General features: G+C 41.0%; 2 protein-coding genes across 10 annotated transcripts in view; one reads left to right on the top strand and one right to left on the bottom strand.

Moving 5' to 3' along the window:
* Positions 1-23,350, bottom strand: part of CGNL1 (cingulin like 1) — a 231,078-nt gene that overhangs the window by 78,129 nt on the left and 129,599 nt on the right. For all 6 annotated transcript variants that reach the window (XM_029574341.1, XM_029574342.1, XM_029574344.1 and 3 more), the window contains exons 9-10: positions 1,980-2,186; positions 863-967 (exon numbers count right to left, since the gene is read on the bottom strand). In XM_029574341.1, the coding sequence (XP_029430201.1) occupies positions 863-967; positions 1,980-2,186 (312 nt within the window). The remainder of the gene's footprint in view (positions 1-862; positions 968-1,979; positions 2,187-23,350) is intronic.
* On the top strand, positions 1,360-9,638 carry LOC115074677. 4 transcript variants are annotated; one of them, XR_003852312.1, is made up of 2 exons: positions 1,360-1,668; positions 3,002-3,622. XR_003852312.1 is itself a non-coding variant. In XM_029574347.1 (2 exons), exon 2 carries the CDS (start codon positions 8,523-8,525, stop codon positions 9,390-9,392), a length of 870 nt encoding a protein of 289 aa, XP_029430207.1. In that variant the 5' UTR covers positions 1,360-1,668; positions 8,115-8,522; the 3' UTR covers positions 9,393-9,638. The 4 variants fall into 4 exon arrangements, 2 of the variants coding, with proteins under 2 accessions (XP_029430207.1, XP_029430208.1); XR_003852313.1 differs by having other exon boundaries at positions 1,360-1,650; XM_029574347.1 differs by lacking the exon at positions 3,002-3,622 and adding an exon at positions 8,115-9,638.

A 23,350-nucleotide genomic window follows, 5' to 3' on the forward strand; every position in this document is an offset into this window, starting at 1 on the left:
AGTCAGAAGTTTGTTTGTAATGAACATAGGATATCAATGTTATTTCTTTTCTTTGTTTTAAAGAGCAAATTTGACAACTGCAACATTTATATGGTGATTTCTAGTTACTCCAATAAAAAAGCCAAAATGGTTAAAGCTGAATGACTGGGAAGAACAGGGGTTAAGACGATTTTCTCATCATGAATCAGGCTGTTTTTGATGCTTCCAAACAATTTACTCAATTATACAAATCTACATTTTGCATACAGAAGATAAGGCGAAAGATGTAAAGCATAGAGGCATAGAGAAAAGGTTAGTTCAGGTCAGGCAGGATTAATAAATGCTGTATCGATAAACTGAGCCGTACCTTATTCTTGCAACTCCAACTCCGCACCCCTTTGTACATCAGCTAAATGTGAGCAAACGGACACAGGGGTGGGGGCAATTTCCAAAATGCTGTTTCGTGTGGATAAACCTGGGTTTGTCTCGACAAAATTTAAGGTAACCTAAACAGACTGATATTTCCCTCCTGACTGCCTTTCAGTAAGGTGCATTTCACGCAGCGGTAAGAGAAGCAGAACAGCAAGAAAGGGCAATAATGCATCAGGCTGGGAAGCTCCATCTCGCTACTTGAAGATTCCGTTGAAAAAAATTACAGGGGGGGGGGGGGGGGGAGTCGACGACAACGTTGTTACCGCTGAAGACAAAAACAAGTGAGCTCTGGTGTGCAAGTCATTCGGAACGCACTGTGGTGGAAAGCCACTTAAGCTTTTCTTCAAATGAAAAAGGGGAAGGTTAAACTGGTTCCTGATTTCAAGTGAATTAAGCTTGCTGGCTAATCTTGAGCCTCTGAAAGCTAAGCAGGGTGTGCTCCTGCACTTACCTGCATATCCTCCAGCTGACTCTGCACCAGTCTTTTAGACAAAGTTACTTCCTTCTCTTGGTCTTCAGCACGTGCCAGGGTATCTTCTAACTGCTGTTTTTCTCTCTGTAATAAAATAATTTAAAAATATGTGCATGCTCTTCACTGCTGCTGCCCTTACCCTGCCTCACAAAATTCAGCCTTTAAAATTAAAATGTAAAAAGGCTTAGTTTGAAATGCCGCATAGTACCATTTCTATAGGTTTCTATGCTTTGAAGATTGCTTTTTTTCATATATAGTGCTTATTTTACACTAACAGTGAACTATGGAAGTCTCTCTATGAACCCCTTAAATGTTACCATAAATCAGCAAAGTATACTGGGACACACCAAAGGACACACAAATTAAAATGCATGAATCTCGCTATCAACTTCATCATCATCCGCAATGCTGCTGCATGCATTTTCCCAGGGGCCACCCATGCTATCCACTCAGAAAGAGCAGCACGTACCAAAGTTCCAAAGTTCAACTGGCACGAATGACAGTGTGCAACAGCACAAGGAGCAAACCCCAGAACGAGGAACAGGAATCTGACCATAACTTCCAGGAAACAAACAAACACAGCATGTGATCTAGCAAAAATCTTCAAATAAAAACTGCTCTGCTTTGAATCTCGACTATTGCTGCTGCCTTTTACCAGCTGAATCCTACTTTCTGTCCACCGCACTTAGAGACAGGTGAAAAAAAGGAATATTTAAATCTAAAGGGACAGAGAAAAGGAGGCGGAAGAACATAACCGATCAGACAAGGTGATCATCTGATGCCAGGTTAAATTCATTCCTTATTTAACTAGAAATAATCCAGAATGTTTGCCAATTGCATGTAAAAGCACCCTCCCCCTTCTGCTGGCACTGAAATAAGCATCTCCCTGAAGAGCAGCTAGAAATCCAAAGGAAACAATTGCAGAGGCTACACCAGGCCAAACTTGTTCATGACAGTAAACGTGCATACACGTTAGTAATTCCATTCCTGAGAATCCTGCTTTCCTATTACCCGCTGAACACACATGCACACCCAACACCACTTAGATTTAATACAGAAACTAATCATATGCTACATCAAGACCATGTTCTGTTACCTCAGATCGTTTTATTTTTTCCTTCATTCGGCCCTCCTCTTCCTTCACGGCAAAAATCTGTTGCTGGAGTTCAGTCATTTTCGCGTCTTGCTCTTTAAGTTGTCTTTTAAGCTGTGCATTCTCCTCAGCCAGCCCCTTCACCTGATTCTCCGCACCAGTCTTCAGTTGCTCCGCCACATCCTTCTGACTAGCTGACACCCTGGCATTCTGTCAGAAACAAATGCAGCTCATCAGCAGTGCCCTGCTCTGAAAATACCTGCGCGTGCTTTACCACCATGTTTGGAAGAAAGCAAGCATATGCTACATAAGCTGAGCCATCTCATTTTCAGCTTTTATTTTGTCAAAATCTGAGTTAAAAAAAACAAAACAAAAAAACTGGGAGACAGCTAGTCTAAAACAAATTTTATCAGACAGAAATGTCAGTGTAAACAAAATGAAAAAATAAATAAATAAATTTTTTTTTCAGGTTCAATGAACTGGAAACTAAGTAGGTGAATCATTTCATCAGCAGAGTTCTTTATTGCTTCCAAACATTTATTTTTGTGTTTTAGCCAACTAAAAAAATCAGACAGGTTGTACATAGAAAAGTCAATACTGCTAAGAAAGCTGGGTAAAATTCAGCCAGATGAAGAGGCAGGATTGGGGGGGGGGGGGGGGCGGGGAGAGCATGAGCTAGATTTAGCTAGGTGGTGAAGATATTCAGACCAATTTACATGAGTAAGTCTGGTCACGAAGATCACAATCCTAAATTTACCCCGGATGGGTCACGCAGACTATGCCGGCTAAAGTTACCCAAACTAACTTCCTGTTCATCACACCACTCAATACAGACCTCAGAATAAAAATTATTTTAGTCCAACTTCTTAAAGAAAATGGATTTTTCAGTTTCTAACAGATCAATAATCATGTCTTGGGGACTTGTGAAATCTGGTTTATTTACAAATGGAAAACCACAAAAAAAAAACTGCAAAAGTGATGCTTTTATTGTTTGTAAAATTTCACCCATGCTCTCTCGTTTCCAGAACCTGAGGAGGGAATCAGACAGCCCCCAAACACCTCCTGGGATCTGGAGATTTCCCTGGAACGACACGGGCTCCTGTCTCTTCCCAGGATATATATCCCCGGCCTTAGTCACTATCTCTTCCAGCAGCCCAGGAATGGAATCCCTAGGTCTCCTCACAGGGCCTGAGGCGTGGACTCTTGATCATGTGACAGGGGAGCCGGGGTGCAACTGCATGGTGGACATTTTTATAATAGCTGACCTATAATTTTTTAGACAGCTCCACTTTTTCAATTAAGCTACAGCTCTTATGTATTCCAAAGACAGTTCAAGTACATGTGTAGGGCAATGGGAAGTTCTGTAAGAGCAGTGGGCAAGATCCACATTAGTATATACATGGGTGGACTGTATTACATGTTGCTTTGTATTTAACTACTTGGGATAGTAAAGTTAATGTGGCAAAATAGGGGTTTTGCATGCTTTGGATTTATTGTTTTGTCCAGGGATCTCATTTCCTCTAAGATGACTTGCAGGTGATATTTGACCTCTGCATTGTAGTTCAAACAGATGTTTGAGATGCTGGCTTAACTCAGAATGAGGCTTAAATAGCATACATATCCCAGCATGCCTGAGGAAGCTGTAAAACTAAAACATCCTGCAGTGCCATTGGCCAGAAAACTATTACTAGTCAGGTGGTTATTAGTCAGAGAGCTAATGCTGTATTTTGTACCCTGATTGGCCCTTCAGACAGAACTAGCCCTGACATTGCTAGAATTCTTTAGTCTCAGTCTCAGGATCTGTGAGCAGATTTCTATGCGGAGGCCCTGCTCCAACTCTGGGGGACAACATTTTCTGAAGCTTCCCAGGCACTAAAGTAGTGAAAGGTGTTTAATCTTTATCTCACCTGTTGCTGGTTACAAACTAAAATCTTTTTCCATTCACTATTTCCACTTTTTGTTAATGAGCTCAATAGTTTGTTAGTTCTGCCTATCCTGGATTGAATAATGTTCCCAGTGGTTTTGTATTTGGTCTGCAGATGTCTTTCTTGGAACTGTGTGACCCCTGGGTTGTGTGGGGCCCGAGAGTCCCTAGAAACCACCAGGGCATAGCTTCGAGGCAGGGTACTTGCCGAGAAGCAAGTGGGAACCAGCTGGCGGTTAGGAGGCTGTCAGCTTAGAAGCACGTTTGCAGGTGCAGGCAGGCCTGGGCGGTGCTCGGCAGGACACTCTGAGTGGCCACAGGGTTAACCCTGAGTAGGTGTTAGGGATGATGCCGAGGCATTACATGATAGTTACGAACTATATCTGCCATGTACTGTGCAAGATTTCACAAGTACACATGACAAGAGGTAATGCTTGCACTTTAGATTAATTTTTAAAGTGGTTTTAAGCAGTTTGTTTTAATTTTTTAAGCTGTTGCCCTGCAAATCTTCTAAAATTATGGAAGTAATCATACTTAGAACGTTGTCATATACGGGACCTCTGAGTCCTGCATGCATTATACCATCATTCTCTGCAACATTGATCGCAATGCTATTCTGAACACAGCATCCACCAATGTTTGCTCACCTTTGGCTTGAGCTCATGTTGCAGGTAACGAGCAAGTTTCAGGCATACAGCTCTGGGTGCTATTCCTTATAAGAAAATAGACATCAGTGTTTCTTTTAATGCTTAACTAGCTATTCAAGCGTGAATCACTGCTATTAGAGGACCAGTCACTAGAAAAATAGGAAAAATGCCAGACAGAATGGAGGGACCATCAATACAACACAAGGAGTCCGTCTGCAAACTTTAAATGTTGTCCTGATAATCATTAAAGGATCTAACTAGACCATCTCACAAAAGTCCACAGCACATGGTTTACTATTTAAAAAAATGTTTTGGGATTCTTCAAAATCATTTTATGTACATGGTTTCTAAGTCATGATTTCTGACTGCTTTGAGTTGTGAATTTAAAAAAAGGCAGCATTAAAAACAGAACTGAACTCAACTGTTACTTGTTAACGCTCCAGAATTCAGATAAAAAAATAACTATCTACTGATATTCTGTAGACCAGTGGACCATAACTGCAATTCTTGTGAGCTACCAATAAGTTTAGTCTGCAGGATATACACATGAATATTCAAGAGATAATTCACTTTTACAAAGCAGGGAATCTCTAAATGCTTCCAGCTAGCAATTTCAACTGACAGAAAAATTGTTAAGAAATAGAAGTTACATGAAACTGTTAAGTCAAGGCAAGAGCTGGAAGACCAAGAAAAATCTCAAATAGAACTGCTTGAAAACTGGTCAGATTTTCAAAACAGAACTCACACAGCATTGCAAATGAACTTCTGAAAAGTTTGGCTGCTACTGGAGTAGCCATCTACATGTTCACAGAATAGTATTCCTTGTTCAACAGTGATCTGAAGAGGAGAGTTGTGAAAAGGAAACCTTTTCTATGACCTCATCACAAAAGTCGTCGTAGACCTGTAGACAGCTCCTTCAGTGGCAGTTAAACTTTTCAGCACAGCCAGGCAGTACCAGTTTAGGCCACAGAAGACCCTTTTCATGTGTTTATTTAAATGTGCTTACATTCCACCTATAATAGTACAACTATAAGTGGATTTTATAGTCACCTACATAATAATTCATGAACCATAAACAATAACACTAAACATTATAACACTATAAGCAAAATTCCTGTACATTCATTGGTTTGATGACATTAAACAATAAAACAACCAACAGATTGATTGATTTGCAAGATGAATACATCAATCTCATCAATTTTACAATGGAGATGAATGAAGTCCTGCATCAAGGAGAACTGCACACAAAAACTGAGTTTTGGAAGATCAGCTTGTTTAAGTGATCACGGGGCTCCTGAGGAAGCTATATGCAAAACAGTGGCCCCTGTTGAATCTTAATCATTATAAAATCAGTTATGTTTTAGTTTTTAAATGCACTATAAGAAAAACATTTTAAAAAGTTTAACGCAAATGATGGAACTATCCAGGCAGCCTATTGAATGAGAGGACACGTCGTCAGGCTTGCTGATGCGTGTATTTATCGACATTTGGAAGACGAATATGTCAATCTGTTGATTGTTTTGGGATTTTCTTTTTGGTGTCACTATCAGTATTGGTGGAGATTCCGGGCTTTTTTTTCCTATTATTGTATTAAACAATAAAACAAATTCACACACTTGCTAATATTCAGACTTCATTTATGATAACATGTTGTACATCAAAAGTTCTGTGTATCAATGTTGAAAAAAGATGAACACTTTTTCCATATTCATTAATGAATGAACTGCTAAGAATGCTTGTACAGTATCACAAAACTCAAGAACAGAAACCTACTAAGGTTTAAGATACCTGTAACACTGCCAAAATAAACTAGAGAGAAGCAAGATCAAAAGTCCAATGAACCAAAGATCGTAGTACTTTAGAAGGAAGCTTTTCTGAAGTTCTAAGCTTTTTCACAAATATTTAGCATGCATTCCTTTCAGGTCTTCAGTCACAACTAGCACAGTAGATCATTCCATATTATTAAATTAACTCTTCAATATTAGGAATCTCGGAATCTCTGGGCTTTTCTTTAAATCAACGCCATATGCCAGAAGCATATGGCACTGATAGACAATAACAGAAGTACACAAAAATAAAAAAGATGTTGTATAAAATTTCATATTTGTGATCTAGTCCAAGCAGTTGTTTGAATATAGACAGAGTAAAATAAGGCTCTCTACACATTTATTGAATGTAAGAGAGCTTTTATGTTCCATAATACCCTGCAAAGTTTATGAAAGCAACAATTTTGAAGTGACTAGAAAAGTGGATCACAGAAATTAAAATGAATTTTCTTAACTTTCATTATGTTCAGTTTTTCATCTCAAAAGGATTTCCATACTCATGGACACTGCACATTTATATCATGAGTCTGTCAAAAGGTTCAATGGGGCAGAATAACTGTATAGACAATTAAATCTTCAACAGATGAAGTACCATCAGGGATATATTCACACTATTAAAAAGGAGAACAAGCACATTTAACAAGCTTTTGCAGTGAGCCCATAAACATGTCATAAAACCACCTGAATAGGCTTCCACAAGATGCAGTGCCTCGGAATGACTGTAGCTCTTGGTGCCAGATACAATGACATAAAGCTCTACTGTTCACAGCTGAAAGGACAACGCATAGGAACTGGCGAGAGAGCATGGTTCTGCCAGAATCTGACGTCAGATGCCTGATGAAAAGAAAAAAGCTCAAAAGAATCTGGCACCTTTCCAGACACAAATTTCCAATAGTAATACTGTATCCATTTCTCTTCTTGGTCTGTCTAGATATTATATATAAAAATAAAAACTATGAATGGCTCAGTTTGTGGTTCCCAACTATTATATTGCCCGTGTATACTCAAAGACATAAATACAACTTGGGCAATATAATAAAGCTGAAAACCAAAAGCTGAGCCATTCACTGCATTAAGGAAGTTGCAGTTCTGATTTTATTGAGTTCTCTTTGAAAAAGCAGAACTACATTGCCATGTATATTATGGCTTAAAAACCAGGCCTGTATCAGCTTGTTCCCCTGCACATGGAGCTAGACGATCACTTTAAAGAATTTCCAAACTCAGTAAGAGATAGTGAAATCAAGCATTAACCACAAAACAGAACTAACACACCACAATGTGACCAAACACCTATCCGGCTTCAGGAAGATGTTTGGTCACCATTTAAATAGATCGTTGAGTTAATCCCCAAAGCAGCTGACTGGTGAAAAGCCGGCTGCGTAGGATCCAATTCATTGGCAGCTTCTTTCAGCATAAGTTAATTTGTGTTATGAAACTTTGATTGGGAAAAACAAAAGCACTTTAAATTGGCTTTTAGAAAAAATAAGAGGTTTTTCTGACTGATGAAAAATGAACCGAACTTAGGCACATGTGAAGGTTTTTGAAGTCTCTTTCTCCTTTTATAAGAAGTGTAACATGAAAATAATCATGTCTTTTTATTGTTTCGCACTCTATTTGGGAGAGTTAGATCATGTTGTGGAGTTTTAGTTATATTTTGCATGCCTCTTTACATCTCCAGAAAATTGCAGGAAGGCAGCACTTGATTTTCAAACTGGTTTATAAAAATGTCTTCTGATAGATTGGAGGCCAAGATGGCGGCGTGAGCAGTCGTGTGGGAAGACGTTCCTGATTCTGTTCTTACCTAGATAGAGATGCCGGCGAAAAGGAAAGGCAAGGTGCGGGTATTCCCCCCTGACCCTCCCTTGCCTGATGTCCAGAAGCGGATTACAGACTTCACGACTGCAGTAGTGGCGAAAACGGGCGAGGAAGTCCCCGCTGCGGCGTTTGGAGAGGGAGCTCCAGCACTGCATAGGGAGGTCACTCTCAGTCCCCCGGATTGCCGACTTCCACCGGCGCCTGTGCAACGAGCGGACCCCCAGCACGAGGCGCCCCTTGATGACATCATTCACTCGCTGGAGGGGGGGACGCAGAGTTGGAGAAGCGGCGCTGTCCTCAAAACTCTTCAAGTCTTCTGGGAGCAGCAGCTATGCCGGGCCTGGAAGATCCGGAGCCATTATTGTCTCCTGTGGACCCGATTGAAGAGAAAAAGAGCCTGCTGGAGGTTTTATCGGTGGGAACTTCAGCGTCGTCGATGGAACGGGAGAGGGGTGAGTTTTCAATTCCCCCTAAACCGGCTACGGTGACTCTGGACTTGCTGTGGGATTTGATGGCCAGTATTGGCCAGTTTGTAAAGGAAGCAGATGGAAGATATAAGAAAGTGGAAGCTGAAATGCAATCCTTGAATCTTAAGGCGAAGGATCATTTTAAGGATTTTGGAAAAAGGCTGTCAGAAGTTGAGAAAACAACTGCACAAGTTCAAATGGTTAATGTTAAAATGATTAAAGACTTGGGATCCCAGTCCAAGAGACTGGAATCATTGGAAAATTACACCAGACATTTGAACTTGAGATTCTTGAATTTCCCGCGTGCTTTGGGGGAGGATATCCAAAGCACATTAAAAAAGTTTTTCTTAGAGAATTTAAAGTTTGAAGAATCTAAATTGCCAATTGTGAATAAAGCCTATTTCCTGACTAAGATGGAAAGGAGAATCAAAGGAAATCAATTGGGAGTGTTAGAGAATCTTACCCTGTTTATAGAAAGTTCGGCGATTGAGATATTAGGCAGGGGTACCTTGTTAGTATCCTTTGTCATAGAAAAAGATATTAGCAATGTGATGAGGGCGTACTTTCAAAATTCGACAGAAAATTTCTATGGTCAATTGGTTAAGATTTTCCCAGATTTTGCTAGACCCACCCAATTAAGAAGACAGGAATTTATTAAATTAAGACCTCAAGTGGTGGCTTTAGGCTACACATTTGTATTAAGATATCCTTGTAGATGCCTTATTAAAGGTTAAGGAGAGAATTTTGCATTTACTGCAGTAGAACTCAAATCTTTCTTAAATGCTAGAAATGTGATCACAGTTCCACAGCAATTAAATTTAGGCAATCATTAAAGTATAACACCACTATAAAACGTTAAGCCAGTTATTCTTGTTAGTATTTGCAAGTATACTCCCTTTAGAATCTGGCCCTATTCTCATAAATCTGTTTCCTTTGAAAGGCATATATGTTAAGATGTAACTTTTGAAGGTGTAGAAATGAATGTTTAATTTCTTACGCTTTTCTGTTTTTTTTTCTCCTGTAAAGTATGATTTATAAATACTTTATGAAAATTCAATAAATTGTGAATTGAAAAAAAAAATGTCTTCTAAACTTGCCATTTTTATTGTGCTACGATTAAAAAAAGAAATTTCAGTTTGATACTCCCCCCTCCCCCCAATCCTAGCAGTAAAACAGCAGTAAACATTTTTGCTACAAAATGTTTCAATAAAAAGAACTGAAATAAAAGTTGACTGCTCTTAATTGGTTAACAGACATCTTCATTTCTTAGAAGCATTTGAGGATTTCTTTCTTTGCATCTTCTTCACCTGAAGCGTTGCATGGCTGAATGTCCACAGATTTACCACTTATCTGGTACTGCTCTCGAGTTCACAGTAATGGAAAAGGCCTGATGGTAAAATATCTGGAAAGAGATATATACATGCTGCTCCTTATAGAACTATATGGAAAACTTTATTCTGACAAGATTCGAGCCCGACTCTGGCCGAGTTTCGCTCCTTTTCTGAAGAGCAGCCTCAGGGGCTGTACATGTCAGCTGGGTAAAGATTGAGAGGTTGAATCCCCACTTTCTCCATCACTCTATACAGTCAAGCATATTATGTTTGGTTTGAATCCTTAGTACTGCAGCTGCATGTGTGATCTGGAACATAGGATAAATCTCGACTGAGAAATTGTTAATCTAAAAAAAAAAAAACCTTCTCAAGACTTGGATATTTCTTGTTTATACCGGACACCATAATAGGAACTGCATGGAGCCTTCACAAATTCTTGGGTAAATGTAACATCAGGACTTACTAGAGACAAAGTTCCTGGATGTAATAAATGACTGCTTCATGAAGCAATTGGTTCAGGAACCAACAAGAGAGGGAGCTATTTTAGATTTAATTCATAGTGGAACGCAGGATTTGGTGAGAGAGGTAACAATGGTGGGGCCACTTGGCAACAATGATCATAACATGATCAAATTTAAACTAATAACTGGAAGGGGGACAATAAGTAAATCTGCAGCTCAAACACTAAACTTTCAAAAGGGAAACTTTGATAAAATGAGGAAAATAGTTAGAAAAAAACAGAAAGGTGCAGCTACAAAGGTTAAAAGTGTTCAACAGGCATGGACATTGTTTAAAAATACAATCCTAGAGGCGCAGTCCATATGTATTCCACACATTAAGAAAGGTGGAAGGAAGGCAAAACGATTACCGTCATGGTTAAAAGGTGAGGTGAAAGAGGCTATTTTAGCCAAAAAAACATCCTTCAAAAAATTGGAAGAAGGATCCATCTGAAGAAAATAGGATAAAACATAAGCATTGTCAGGTTAAGAGTAAAACATTGATAAGACAGGCGAAGAGAGAATTTGAATTGAAGTTGGCCATAGAGGCAAAAACTCATAATAAAAACTTTTTAAAATATATCCGAAACAAGAAACCTGTGAGGGAGTCGGTTGGACCATTAGATGACAGAGGGGTTAAAGGGGCTCTTAGGAAAGATAAGGCCATTTCAGAAAGACTAAATGAATTCTTTGCTTCTGTGTTTACTAATGAGGATGTTGGGGAGATACCAGATCCGGAGATGTTTTTCAGGGGTGATGAGTCAGATGAACTGAACGAAACCACTGTAAACCTGGAAGATGTAGTAGGCCAGATTGACAAACTAAAGAGTAGCAAATCACCTGGACCGGATGGTATGCATCCTAGGGTATTGAAGGAACTAAAAAATGAAATTTCTGATCTATTAGTTAAAATTTGTAACCTATCATTAAAATCATCCATTGTACCTGAAGACTGGAGGGTGGCCAATGTAACCCCAATATTTAAAAAAGGCTCCAGGGGCGATCCGGGTAACTATAGACCAGTGAGCCTGACTTCAGTGCCAGGAAAAATAGTGGAAACTATTCTCAAGATCAAAATCTTAGAGCATATAGAAAGACATGGTTTAATGGAACACAGTCAACATGGATTTACCCAAGAGAAGTCTTGCCTAACATATCTGCTTCATTTTTTTGAAGGGGTTAATAAACATGTGGAAAAAAGGTGAACCGGTAGATATAGTGTATTTGGATTTTCAGAAGGCGTTTGACAAAGTCCCTCATGAGAGGCTTCGAAGAAAACAAAAAAGTCATGGGATAGGAAGCGATGTCCTTTCGTGGATTACAAACTGGTTAAAAGACAGGAAACAGAGAGTAGGATTAAATGGTCAATTTTCTCAGTGGAAAAGGGTAAACAGTGGAGTGCCTCAGGGATCTGTACTTGGACCGGTGCTTTTCAATATATATATAAATCATCTGGAAAGGAATACGATGAGTGAGGTTATCAAATTTGCGGATGATACAAAATTATTCAGAGTAGTTAAATCACAAGCGGATTGTGATATATTACAGGAGGACCTTGCAAGACTGGAAGATTGGGCATCCAAATGGCAGATGAAATGTAATGTGGACAAGGGCAAGGTGTTGCATATAGGGAAAAATAACCCTTGCTGTAGTTACACGATGTTAGGTTCCATATTAGGAGCTACCACCCAGGAAAAAGATCTAGGCAACATAGTGGATAATACTTTAAAATAGTCGGCTCAGTGTGCTGCAGCAGTCAAAAAAGCAAACAGAATGTTAGGAATTATTAGCAAGGGAATGGTTAATAAAACGGAAAATGTCATAATGCCTCTATAATCGCTTCATGGTGAGACCGCACCTGGAATACTGTGCACAATTCTGGTCGCCGCATCTCAAAAAAGATATAGTTGCAATGGAGAAGGTACAGGGAAGGGCAACCAAAATGATAAAGGGGATGGAACAGCTCCCCTATGAGGAAAGGCTGAAGAGGTTAGGGCTGTTCAGCTTGGAGAAGAGACAGCTGAGGGGGGATATGATAGAGGTCTTGAACGGGTAGATGTGAATCAGTTATTTACACTTTCGAATAACAGAAAGACTAGGGGGCATTCCATGAAGTTATCAAGTAGCACATTTAAGACTAATCGGAGAAAATTATTTTTCACTCAACGCACAATAAAGCTTTGGAATTTGTTGCCAGAGGATGTGGTTAGTGCAGTTAGTGTAGCTGGGTTCAAAAAAGGTTTGGATAAGTTCTTGGAGGAGAAGTCCATTAACGGCTATTAATCAAAGGTACTTAGGAAATAGCCACTGCTATTAATTGCATCAGTGGCATGGGATCTTCTTAGTGTTTGGGTAATTACCAGGTTCTTGTGGCTTGGTTTGGCCTCTGTTGGAAACAGGATGCTGGGCTTGATGGACCCTTGGTCTAACCCAGCATGGCAATTTCTTATGTTCTTATTATAGAGAGAGGGTAATATTCCTCAATGACTAGGGCCTTATAGCAGCACCACACGTTGCCACTCAGAATCAAAGTTTCCTGACTAGCAATCCATGTTTTGTTAAACTCCCACAAGTGTACACCATGGATTATGTACTACTGCAGACTCAGCCAAGGCTTGCAACAGCGCAGCCCCAGGGCACCAGTAGGACAAAGGCTGGATTCACTTCTCCCTGGGGGAGGGGGACAGTGGGATATCTGTCCTCCTGACTCAGGGCTAGAAAACGTTATTTCCCGTGTCAGTGGGAGGGATATGTCAGGACTAATCGAGGCATCTTCTGATGTCAGTCATTCTCTTCCTTGGCATATATCAGAGGCAGTGCTTTTGGTCTGGTTTTTCCTCTCCCGGAAGTCTCTTTTTTTTTTACCTTCCCTTCTGGGGTCGAGATGCTCTCCAATTGCTACCCTCTGCACTAACAACCAGTTGCATGTACCAGGCTTGCAGCAAGGGTGCTGAGCCTTAAAGAAGAGACTACACAGGCTATAACTATTAACAGGTTATAAGGAAGGACAGAGAGGATAGGAAAGGGGGAGGAGTGGCTCTTTCTGTCAGAAACAATATCTAAGCATCTGAGCTGCAAGGAAGATGGGGCAATGAAGAAGCACTATGGGCCAACTTAAAAAAAGATGGGGCATCCATTTTTATTGGAGTGGTTTACAGGCCTCCAAACCAAAAGGAAAAGCTGGACAGAGATCTGGTTGAAGACATCCACAGGATAGGAAAGAAGGGAGAAGTGGTGATCGTTGGAGACTTTAATATGCCAGATGTAGACTGGAGAATCCCATCTGCAGAATCTAATAATAGTAGAGAAATAGTAGATGCCCTGCAAGTAGCTTTGTTCAAACAAATGGTAATGGAACCTACGAGAGAAGGAGCTATACTCGACTTAGTGCTCACTAATGGAGATAATGTCTCAGATGTCCAGGTGGGTACCCACCTCAGCACCAGTGATCATCAAATGGTATGGTTTAATATCACAAAAAGGACACGGAAAAGAAACACAAAAACCCGAGTTTTGCTGTTCAAAAACACAGACTTTGATGAAATGGGGAAGTACCTGGAGGAAGAACTAAAAGGCTGGGAGAAAGAGAGATATGTGGATCAACAGTGGACCAATCTAAAAGGAGCAATTACCAAGGCAACTAATCTATATGTTACAAAAGTAAAGAAAAGCAAAAGAAAAATGAAACCTATCTGGTTCTCAAAGGAGGTGGCTGACAAAATAAAGGCTAAAAGAACAGCGTTCAAGAAATATAAAAGATCCCAAAAGGAGGAGCACAAAGAAGAATATCTGGTAGAACTGAGGGAGACAAAGAAATTAATCAAGACAGCAAAAAGTCAAGCGGAAGAGAGGATTGCCAAGGAGGTAAAGAGAGGTAACAAAACATTTTTCAGATACATCAGTGAAAAGAGAAAAGTTCAAAGTGGTATAGTGAAATTGAAAGGTGGAAAGGATCAATGTGTGGAGAGAGACGAAGAAATGGCAGAAATATTAAATGAATACTTCAGTTCTGTGTTCACTAAAGAGGACCCTGGAGAAGGACTGTCACTAGTTAACAAGAAACTGGAGGGGAGTGGAGTAGATGTAACTCCATTTACAGTAGAAAATGTATGGGAAGAGCTGGTGAAACTGAAAGTGGACAAAGTCATGGGGCCTGATGAAGTTCATCCCAGAATACTGAGGGAGCTCAGAGATGTGCTGGCGGGTCCACTATGTGACCTGTTCAATAGATCCCTAGAAACGGGAGTGGTGCCGAGTGATTGGAGGAGAGTGGTGGTGGTCCCGCTTCACAAGAGTGGGAACAGAGAAGAGGCTGGTAACTACAGACCGGTTAGCCTCACTTCAGTGGTGGGAAAAGTAATGGAGTCACTGTTGAAAGAGAGAATAGTGAACTATCTACAGTCGGGAGAATTGCTGGACCAGAGGCAGCATGGATTCGCCATTGGAAGATCCTGTCAGACAAATCTGATTGACTTTTTTGACTGGGTAACCAAGGAATTGGATCGAGGAGCACTCGATGTCATCTACTTGGATTTCAGCAAAGCTTTTGACACGGTCCCGCACAGGAGACTGGTGAATAAAATGAGAAGCTTAGGAGTGAGTGCCGAGGTGGTGGCCTGGATTGCAAACTGGTTGACGGGCAGAAGACAATGTGTGATGGTAAATGGAACTCTCTCTGAAGAGAGAGCGGTTTTAAGCGGTGTACCGCAAGGATCGGTGTTGGGACCGGTCCTTTTCAATATCTTTGTGAGCGACATTGCGGAAGGGATAGAAGGTAAGGTTTGTCTTTTTGCGGATGACACTAAGATCTGCAACAGAGTGGACATGCCGGAAGGAGTGGAGAGAATGAGACGGGATTTAAGGAAGCTGGAAGAGTGGTCGAAGATATGGCAGCTGAAATTCAATGCCAAGAAGTGCAGAGTCATGCATATGGGGAGTGGAAATCCGAATGAACTGTATTCGATGGGGGGAGAAAGGCTGATATGCACAGAGCAGGAGAGAGACCTTGGGGTGATGGTGTCTAATGATCTGAAGTCGGCGAAACAATTTGACAAGGCGATAGCTAAAGCCAGAAGAATGCTGGGCTGCATAGAGAGAGGAATATTGAATAAGAAAAGGGAAGTAATTATCCCCTTGTACAGGTCCTTGGTGAGGCCTCACCTGGAGTACTGTGTTCAGTTCTGGAGACCGTATCTCCAAAGAGACAGAGACAAGATGGAGGCGGTCCAGAGAAGGGCGACCAAAAAGGTGGAAGGTCTTCATCGAATGACTTATGAGGAGAGATTGAAGAATCTAAATATGTACACCCTGGAGGAAAGGAGGAGCAGAGGTGATATGATACAAAGACAACGACAAACCTTTTCCATAGGAAAAAAATCAGCAGAACCAGGGGTCACGATTTGAAGCTCCAGGGAGGAAGGCTCAGAACCAATGTCAGGAAGTATTTCTTCACAGAGAGGGTGGTGGATGCCTGGAACGCCCTTCCGGAGGAAGTGGTGAAAGACCAGAACTGTGAAGGACTTCAAAGGGGCGTGGGATAAACACTGTGGATCCATAAAGTCAAGAGGATATCAATGAAGAGTGGGTGGCTCGCCAGAACGACGGCTACTGCCTGGAGATAACACCCTTTTTCAATAAACATACACATGGTTACTGCAATTCCAACATCGCTATAAGCTTCAACGGCAAGAGGAAATGTGGAAAAAAGGATTTGCACTCACAAAGCAGGGAGTAGCTAGCTTGTTACGGCGGTTACTACCCAAACCAAATAAGCCTGGTACTTCACTTTCAATGCATATCCAGCATAGCGCTCTGCTTCAACGGCAGAGGAGAAGAAAAACTGATACTTCACGCATATCCAGCATAGCTCTCTGCTTCAACGGCAGGGGAGAAGAAAAACAACCAATAAGGGCTGAATAACAGTCTGGGTAAACAAATCAGGAGATGAGGGGAAATGGGTGACTGCGCTGTGTGACCATGCCCCTCCCCCGACGTCAACTCTTTGTGCTTCATTTACTATTTTTTCTTTTACGTTTTCTGTTAAGTAACCTTTTTTCAAGTTCCTACCTTATGCATTTGTTAACAATTTTATTATAAATGTTCTCTGTATTTGACTATGGAAATATTTTTTCCTGCTTTTTCTGTTTTATGTAAACCGGTATGATTTGCATTTTAATGTAAGAATGTTGGTATATAAAAATTATAAATAAATAAATAAATAAATAAATAAGCATGGGTGTAGCTTGCTTATTGCGGCAGTTACTACCCCTAACTAATCAAGCCTGATATTTCACTTGGATGCAGCTCCATCACTGCTCTCTGCATTAATGGTGGGGGTGGAAGGGAAATAGAACCAAAGGTTACTAAGAGCCAAGAGAAACAGATAAGTATGAGAAAAAAGAAGTGTGAAGCTTGCTGGGCAGACTGGATGGGCCGTTTGGTCTTCTTCTGCCGTCATTTCTATGTTTCTATACACATAATCAGTTTAGCATTTCTTTTCCAACTTCATGCTATTTAGTGCATAGAAGCTACAGATTTATAGGTTAGCGTGCACACCAATAGTGTTCATGCTCTATTACAACTATATTTTAATGAGTATAATAAAAATGTAGTGCTTCGCCCATTAAGTGGCAATTTTGCTGGTACATTAATTTTTTTTTTTTTTTGTTTAAACAAGGAACATCTCCTCCAATTCCCTCACTCACACATTAAACCTCTGCCCCCCCCCCCCCTCCCCTTATCATTGATCTCTTCTTGCCACCCTCTTCCTTCAGCAATCAGAGCCTGGAGGAGTCCAGAGTGGACCAGAGTTTCGTGCAGTAGAAAAATGCAACACATGGAACCCTGACAGCAGAAGAGGAGAAAGCAGACGAAGGCGTCATGCTGCCCGAATTCATACAGGGAAAAGAAGAAAGGAGGGATGTGTGTGACCTACACTTCCTCTACCTGCCAGCTTGTCCTGACACTGGTCTCCTACAGCAGTTCTGCAAGGACAGCGGAATGCCACAGTTAGGGTTGGATTCTGAGGCCCTTACAGCAGCAACAGGCGAGTCCAGAGGCCCTGCCTATAAGGGTTTGTTTTTTTTTATATAAACCAGTTAAAGGTAACTGCTCTTCAGTATACTGCTATTCTTCTCTGATTTTTGTAGCCATTGCAGTATCAACATCCTTACCCTAAACATTCCCTACTGGTTAAGACACTAAAGTGAAGGTTTACAAAATGTGCCTGAGGTCAGGACAGAATTGTGAGCACAGAGCACTTACACAGCGTAAGCTATTTTATCGATTGCTTTATTTCAACTTTTGACAAAAGTGCAAAAGCTGAAGTCCTACACCTCCCTGAAAGAAAAGGAAAGAGCAGCTGCAGTGTACATCCCAGAAATGCTTTCATGAAAGTGCTTGCATCAAAACCTGTGAACCAGTTTGCCAAAGTAATGATTCTGGGACTATCCACAACAATGAACTTTTTTTTTTTTTTTTAATTTTAGAAAAAGTAGACATACATTCGAGTGGCTTGCAGTTACTCCCATACCACACAGCTGGATACATATCTTAGGATTTCATTTGGGTGTTGTGAGTGCATTGTACACTTTTCAGTAAAGTTATAAGAACCTAAGATATGCCATACTGGGTCAGACCAAGGGTCCATCAAGCCCAGCATCCTGTTTCCAACAGAGGCCAAAACCAGGCCACAAGAACCTGGCAATTACCCAAACACTAAAGATTCCATGCTACTGATGCAATTAATAGCAGTGGCTATTCCCTAAGTAAATTTGATTAATAGCCATTAATGGACTTCTCCTCCAAGAACTTATCCAAAACTTTTTTGAACCCAGCTACACTAACTGCACTAACCACATCTTCTGGCAACAAATTCCAAAGCTTTATTGTGTGTTGAGTGAAAAAGAATTTTCTCCGATTAGTCTTAAATGTGCTACTTGCTAACTTCATGGAATGCCCCCTAGTCCTTCTATTATTCGAAAGTGAAAATAACCGAGTCACATCTACTCGTTCAAGACCTTTCATGATCTTAAAGATCTCTATCATATCCCCCCTCAGCCTTCTCTTCTCCAAGCTGAACAGCCCTAACCTCTTCAGCCTTTCCTCATAGGGAAGCTGTTCCATCCCCTTTATCATTTTGGTTGCCCTTCTTTGTACCTTCTCCATTGCAACTATATCTTTTTTGAGATGCGGCGACCAGAATTGTACACAGTATTCAAGGTGTGGTCTCACCATGGAGCGATATAGAGGCATTATGACATTTTACGTTTTATTAACCATTCCCTTCTTAATAATTCCTAACATTCTATTTGCTTTTTTGACTGCTGCAGCACACTGAGCAGACGATTTTAAAGTAGTATCTACTATGATGCCTAGATCTTTTTCCTGGGTAGTAGCTCCTAATATGGAACCTAACATCGTGTAACTACAGCAATGGTTATTTTTCCCTATATGCAAGACCTTGCACTTGTCCACATTAAATTTCATCTGCCATTTGGATGCCCAATCTTCAAGTCTTGCAAGGTGCTCCTGTAATGTATCACAGTCTGCTTGTGATTTAACTACTCTGAATAATTTTGTATCATCCGCAAATCTGATAACCTCACTCATCGTATTCCTTTCCAGATGATTTATATATATATTGAAAAGCACCGGTCCAAGTACAGATCCCTGAGGCACTCCACTGTTTACCCTTTTCCACTGAGAAAATTGACCATTTAATCCTACTCTGTTTCCTATCTTTTAACCAGCTTGTAATCCACGAAAGGATTACAAGCAGGTTAAAAGATTATATTTATCCAGTTCATTTCTCTTTCTGGGAATGCAACATGGTTAAAAGATTATATTTATCCAGTTTATCCAGTTCATTTCTCTTTCTGGGAATGCAACATGACATTTCGCTAATTAGCGAGCACTCCCCTGGTGGCTGTTTTTTGTTTCATTTTTAATCCTTTCAAGGGAAAGAAACTCGGGCATGCTGAGGGGTTGGGTGAACAGAATGCTGATGTGTCTGCTTGTGCCTCCCACAGCCTCCAGCATATCGTGCTGCACCATTACTCCATCAGAAAGGGTTTCCTACCCATCCTCTCCGGTGAAGGGACCTGAAGGGAAGCGGCTCCTTCTCCTGCATAGTCAGCGCCGCAGTTCATGTTAGCTAACGGGTGCATACAGCACTAATTTGTCCTAATCCTTACTAGTGGATTTCTTGGCATTTATTATTCTATCCTCATTTTGGGGACTAGAATTCTTCAGTTTCTCTTTGCTGAGACTTGGTATTTCTTGACTTTTCTTTGTAAGCGTTCTTATGTTTACATTGGAAATTCTCAAATAAAAATTTTAAAAAGCTGGGTGATAGGTAAACAAACAGAAAAAACATAAGAACCTAAGATATGCCATACTGGGTCAGACCAAGGGTCAATCAAGCCCAGCATCCTGTTTCCAACAGTGGCCAATCCAAGTCACAAGTACCTGACAAGTACCCAAACATTAGATAGATCACAAGCTATTATTACTTATTAATTACCATAATAGCAGTTTATGGATTTATCCTCTAGGAACTTATCCAAACCTTTCTTAAACCCAGCTACACTAACTGCTGTAACCACATCCTCTGACAATGAATTCCAGAGCTTAACTATGAAGATTTTATGTGATTTGAAGTGATGAAAGGTAAAAGAAGAGCAGATTTGTACAATGTACTCTCTACCTACCTTGATTGCTGCTAGATAGAATGCATCAAGCTACGTAGCGAGAACATTGTACAAATCTGCTCTTCTTTTACCTTTCATCACTCCAAATCACATAAAATCTTCACTGATGGCAACTGTGCTGTTCCTACCTATGACTGTGCTTATAAAACTGCCCCTCAAAACCTACCCCACCCTGAGTTCATAGTGCCCCCGTCTTACAGTGGTATAAAAAATTAACTTATATGTGAGCCTCCACATAGATGCGCTCTCTCTCCCCTCTCTCCCTCCGAACCAGCATTTACAATAAAAAACATTTTGGTTGGTAACGAACGCATCACACAGAAAAAAGGTATGGTTATTTCCAGCGTTAAAACCTGCATTGCTGTGCATTACTCTATCGCATGCTGTGTTAACTAGAGATGTGCATTCGTTTATCACGAATTAGGCAATTTCAACGAAATTGCCTAATTCAACGTGGTTCGGGAGACCCGAACCACGAAACGTATTTTCCCTGAACTTCGGGGAAAATTCGTTTTTCGGGTTAGTGTGGGGGGGGGGGCACAATTATTTAAAAAAAAAAAAAAAAAGAAACACCCCAACCCTTAACATTTACTGTATTACAACCCCCCCCCCCACCATCCCAATCCCTCCCCAAGACTTACTAAAAGCCCTGGTGGTCCAGTGGGGTCCCGCGAGCGATCTCTCCCTCCGGGCCGTCGGGCCTGCTACGAATCAAAATGGCACCGATGGCTCTTTGCCCTTACAATGTATCAGGGGCTACCGGTGCCATTGGTCGGCCCCTGTCACATGGTAGGAGCAATGGACGGCTGGCGCCATTTTGTGCTCCTACCATGTGACAGGGACCGACCAATGGCACCAGTAGCCCCTGTGACATAGTAAGGGCAAAGGCTATCGGCACCATTTTGAATACTGGCAGCCGACGCCCGAGGGCAGATCGCTCCAGAATCCCCGCTGGACCACCAGGGCTTTTAGTAAGTCTTGGGGAGGGATCGGGATTGGTGGGGGGGTTGTAACACAGTAAATTTTAAGGGTTGAGGTGGTTTTTTTTTCCGATTCATTTTTCCGGTTTCGGGTTCCAGCTTCATTTTTGCTGAAAAACGATCCGTGAGAAAACGAGTTTTCCCATGAAGTGCCCGAACTGAAACCCGACCCAGAAAAATGAAGCTCATCTCTAGTGTTAACAGACTCATTTACATTTATTCCGCCCAAACTCCTCCCACTCAAATACAAATGTTAAATTTGCAAATGCATTTTGCAATGCGGTATTTATTGCACACGTTACGGTGTTATTGCAGGCATTTGGGCCCTTTTGCACACAACAAGGCCCTAACGCAATTTGATAAATGACCCTGTTAGATTGTGCGCACTCTGGGGACAGGGGACGTATAGTCCCTGAATGTAATCCACTTTGTTGTTTGAAAGGCAGAATATAAATCACAAATAAATAATAAATCAGACTCTTTGGCTACACCTCCAGGTCAGGGTTGAGAACCACTGGTTTATGGCACCAAACTCCCAGAAAGGGCAAACCTTAATTGAGCTGAAAGCCTAAAAGAAGCATGAAAAAGCCACCAGAGCATGATCTGAAATTGAACACATTTCAAATCTAAGATTTTGCCAAACATTGTACATCACAATTAAAAATACAAACTATTCACTGCAGAAACATTAGGTATGAATTATGTTTTTAGAAATAAATTGATATTAACCATAATCCAGCACTAAAGTAATCTCTCACATCTGTGACTGCCGCACTCGCAAAAAGATAGAAATAGGTGTCGTCGTTTCTCTATTTATTTATTTTATTTAACTTCTTTTACTATACCGATACTCAAGACCAGGTCTTATCGTACCGGTTTACATTAGAACATGGGGGAAACCAATTAACGTCTAAGTAGAAATGAAAGTTACATTAAAAACAGGGAGCGTAAAAACATGGATGTCGGAAGATAGGGCAGAATTAAACTATAACATTAATGTGTGATAGCTAATTAACAAAGACAATAAATTAACAAAAACAATAAATTAGTAATACAGAAACATGGATTATAATCAGCGGATATTTACATGGTATGTCCGGTGGGAGGAGTGGCGGGGAGGTGAGAGGGGGGGAGGGAAAAGGGTGGGTTGAGGGTGAGAGACAGAGTTGGTTGAGATGGGTTCCTTCAGCGGTAGGCTTGTGTAAACAGCCAGGTTTTAAGTTTTTTTCTGAAGGTTAGATGGCATTGTTCCTGGCGTAGGTCTTGAGGAAGCAAATTCCAATGTAGTGGACCTGCTGTCGAAAGTGCTCGCTTATGAATAGATTTGTGGACTGATGATTTGTTGGGAGGGGCCTTGAACGTACTTTTGTAGGCAGTTCTTATTGGCCTTGTGGATGTATGTAGTTCCAGAGGGAAGGTGAGTTGGAGAGTGGATTGTTGGTATATAGTTTTGTGGATGATAGTGAGAGCTTTGAACAGTATTCTATTTTGAATGGGAAGCCAATGTAGGATTTTTAGGATTGGTGTGACGTGGTCTTTGCGCCGTGTGTTTGTAAGGATCCTGGCCGCTGCGTTTTGCAGCATCTGTAGAGGTTTGGTCGAAGAAGCGGGGAGACCGAGTAGAAGAGCGTTGCAATAGTCGATCTTTGAAAACAGTATTGCTTGAAGCACGGAACGGAAATCCTGGAAGTGTAAGAGCGGTCTTAGATGCTTCAGGACCTGTAGCTTGAAGAAGCATTCTTTGGTTGTAGCGTTAATGAATTTTTTGAAATTCATTCTATCAGACAGAAACTTCAGTATAAAAAATGGATGCTAGAAAAATTATTTGAAAATAATCTGGTGTTAACTTTGTAGCATCATGCCCAAATTAGCTGGCAAGTGCAAAAGCTACCTCAGTTTTCAAAGCAGACTTAGGTGCATTAAGTCTGCTTTTCAAAGGGAAGGCGGTCCGGGCTTGTCCCGGCCCGACGCAGATAACATGGGCTTGAGCAGCTATGAGTAAGGGATAGGATTAGCAAAGGCAGGTGGGGGTGGGGGAAAAAAGGGGAGTTAGGTAACCGATAGCAGCATCAGCAATTTGAATGCTGTTATGCTATTGGTCAGTAGTTAAACAATAGGCTGGAGCAGAGCTTAGAACGACAGTTGGGAATTCAACAGCAAGCAGAGGGCAGGTT

Source organism: Rhinatrema bivittatum, chromosome 13 (assembly GCF_901001135.1).
Source record: "Rhinatrema bivittatum chromosome 13, aRhiBiv1.1, whole genome shotgun sequence".
NCBI classification, from domain to species: Eukaryota; Metazoa; Chordata; class Amphibia; order Gymnophiona; family Rhinatrematidae; genus Rhinatrema; species Rhinatrema bivittatum.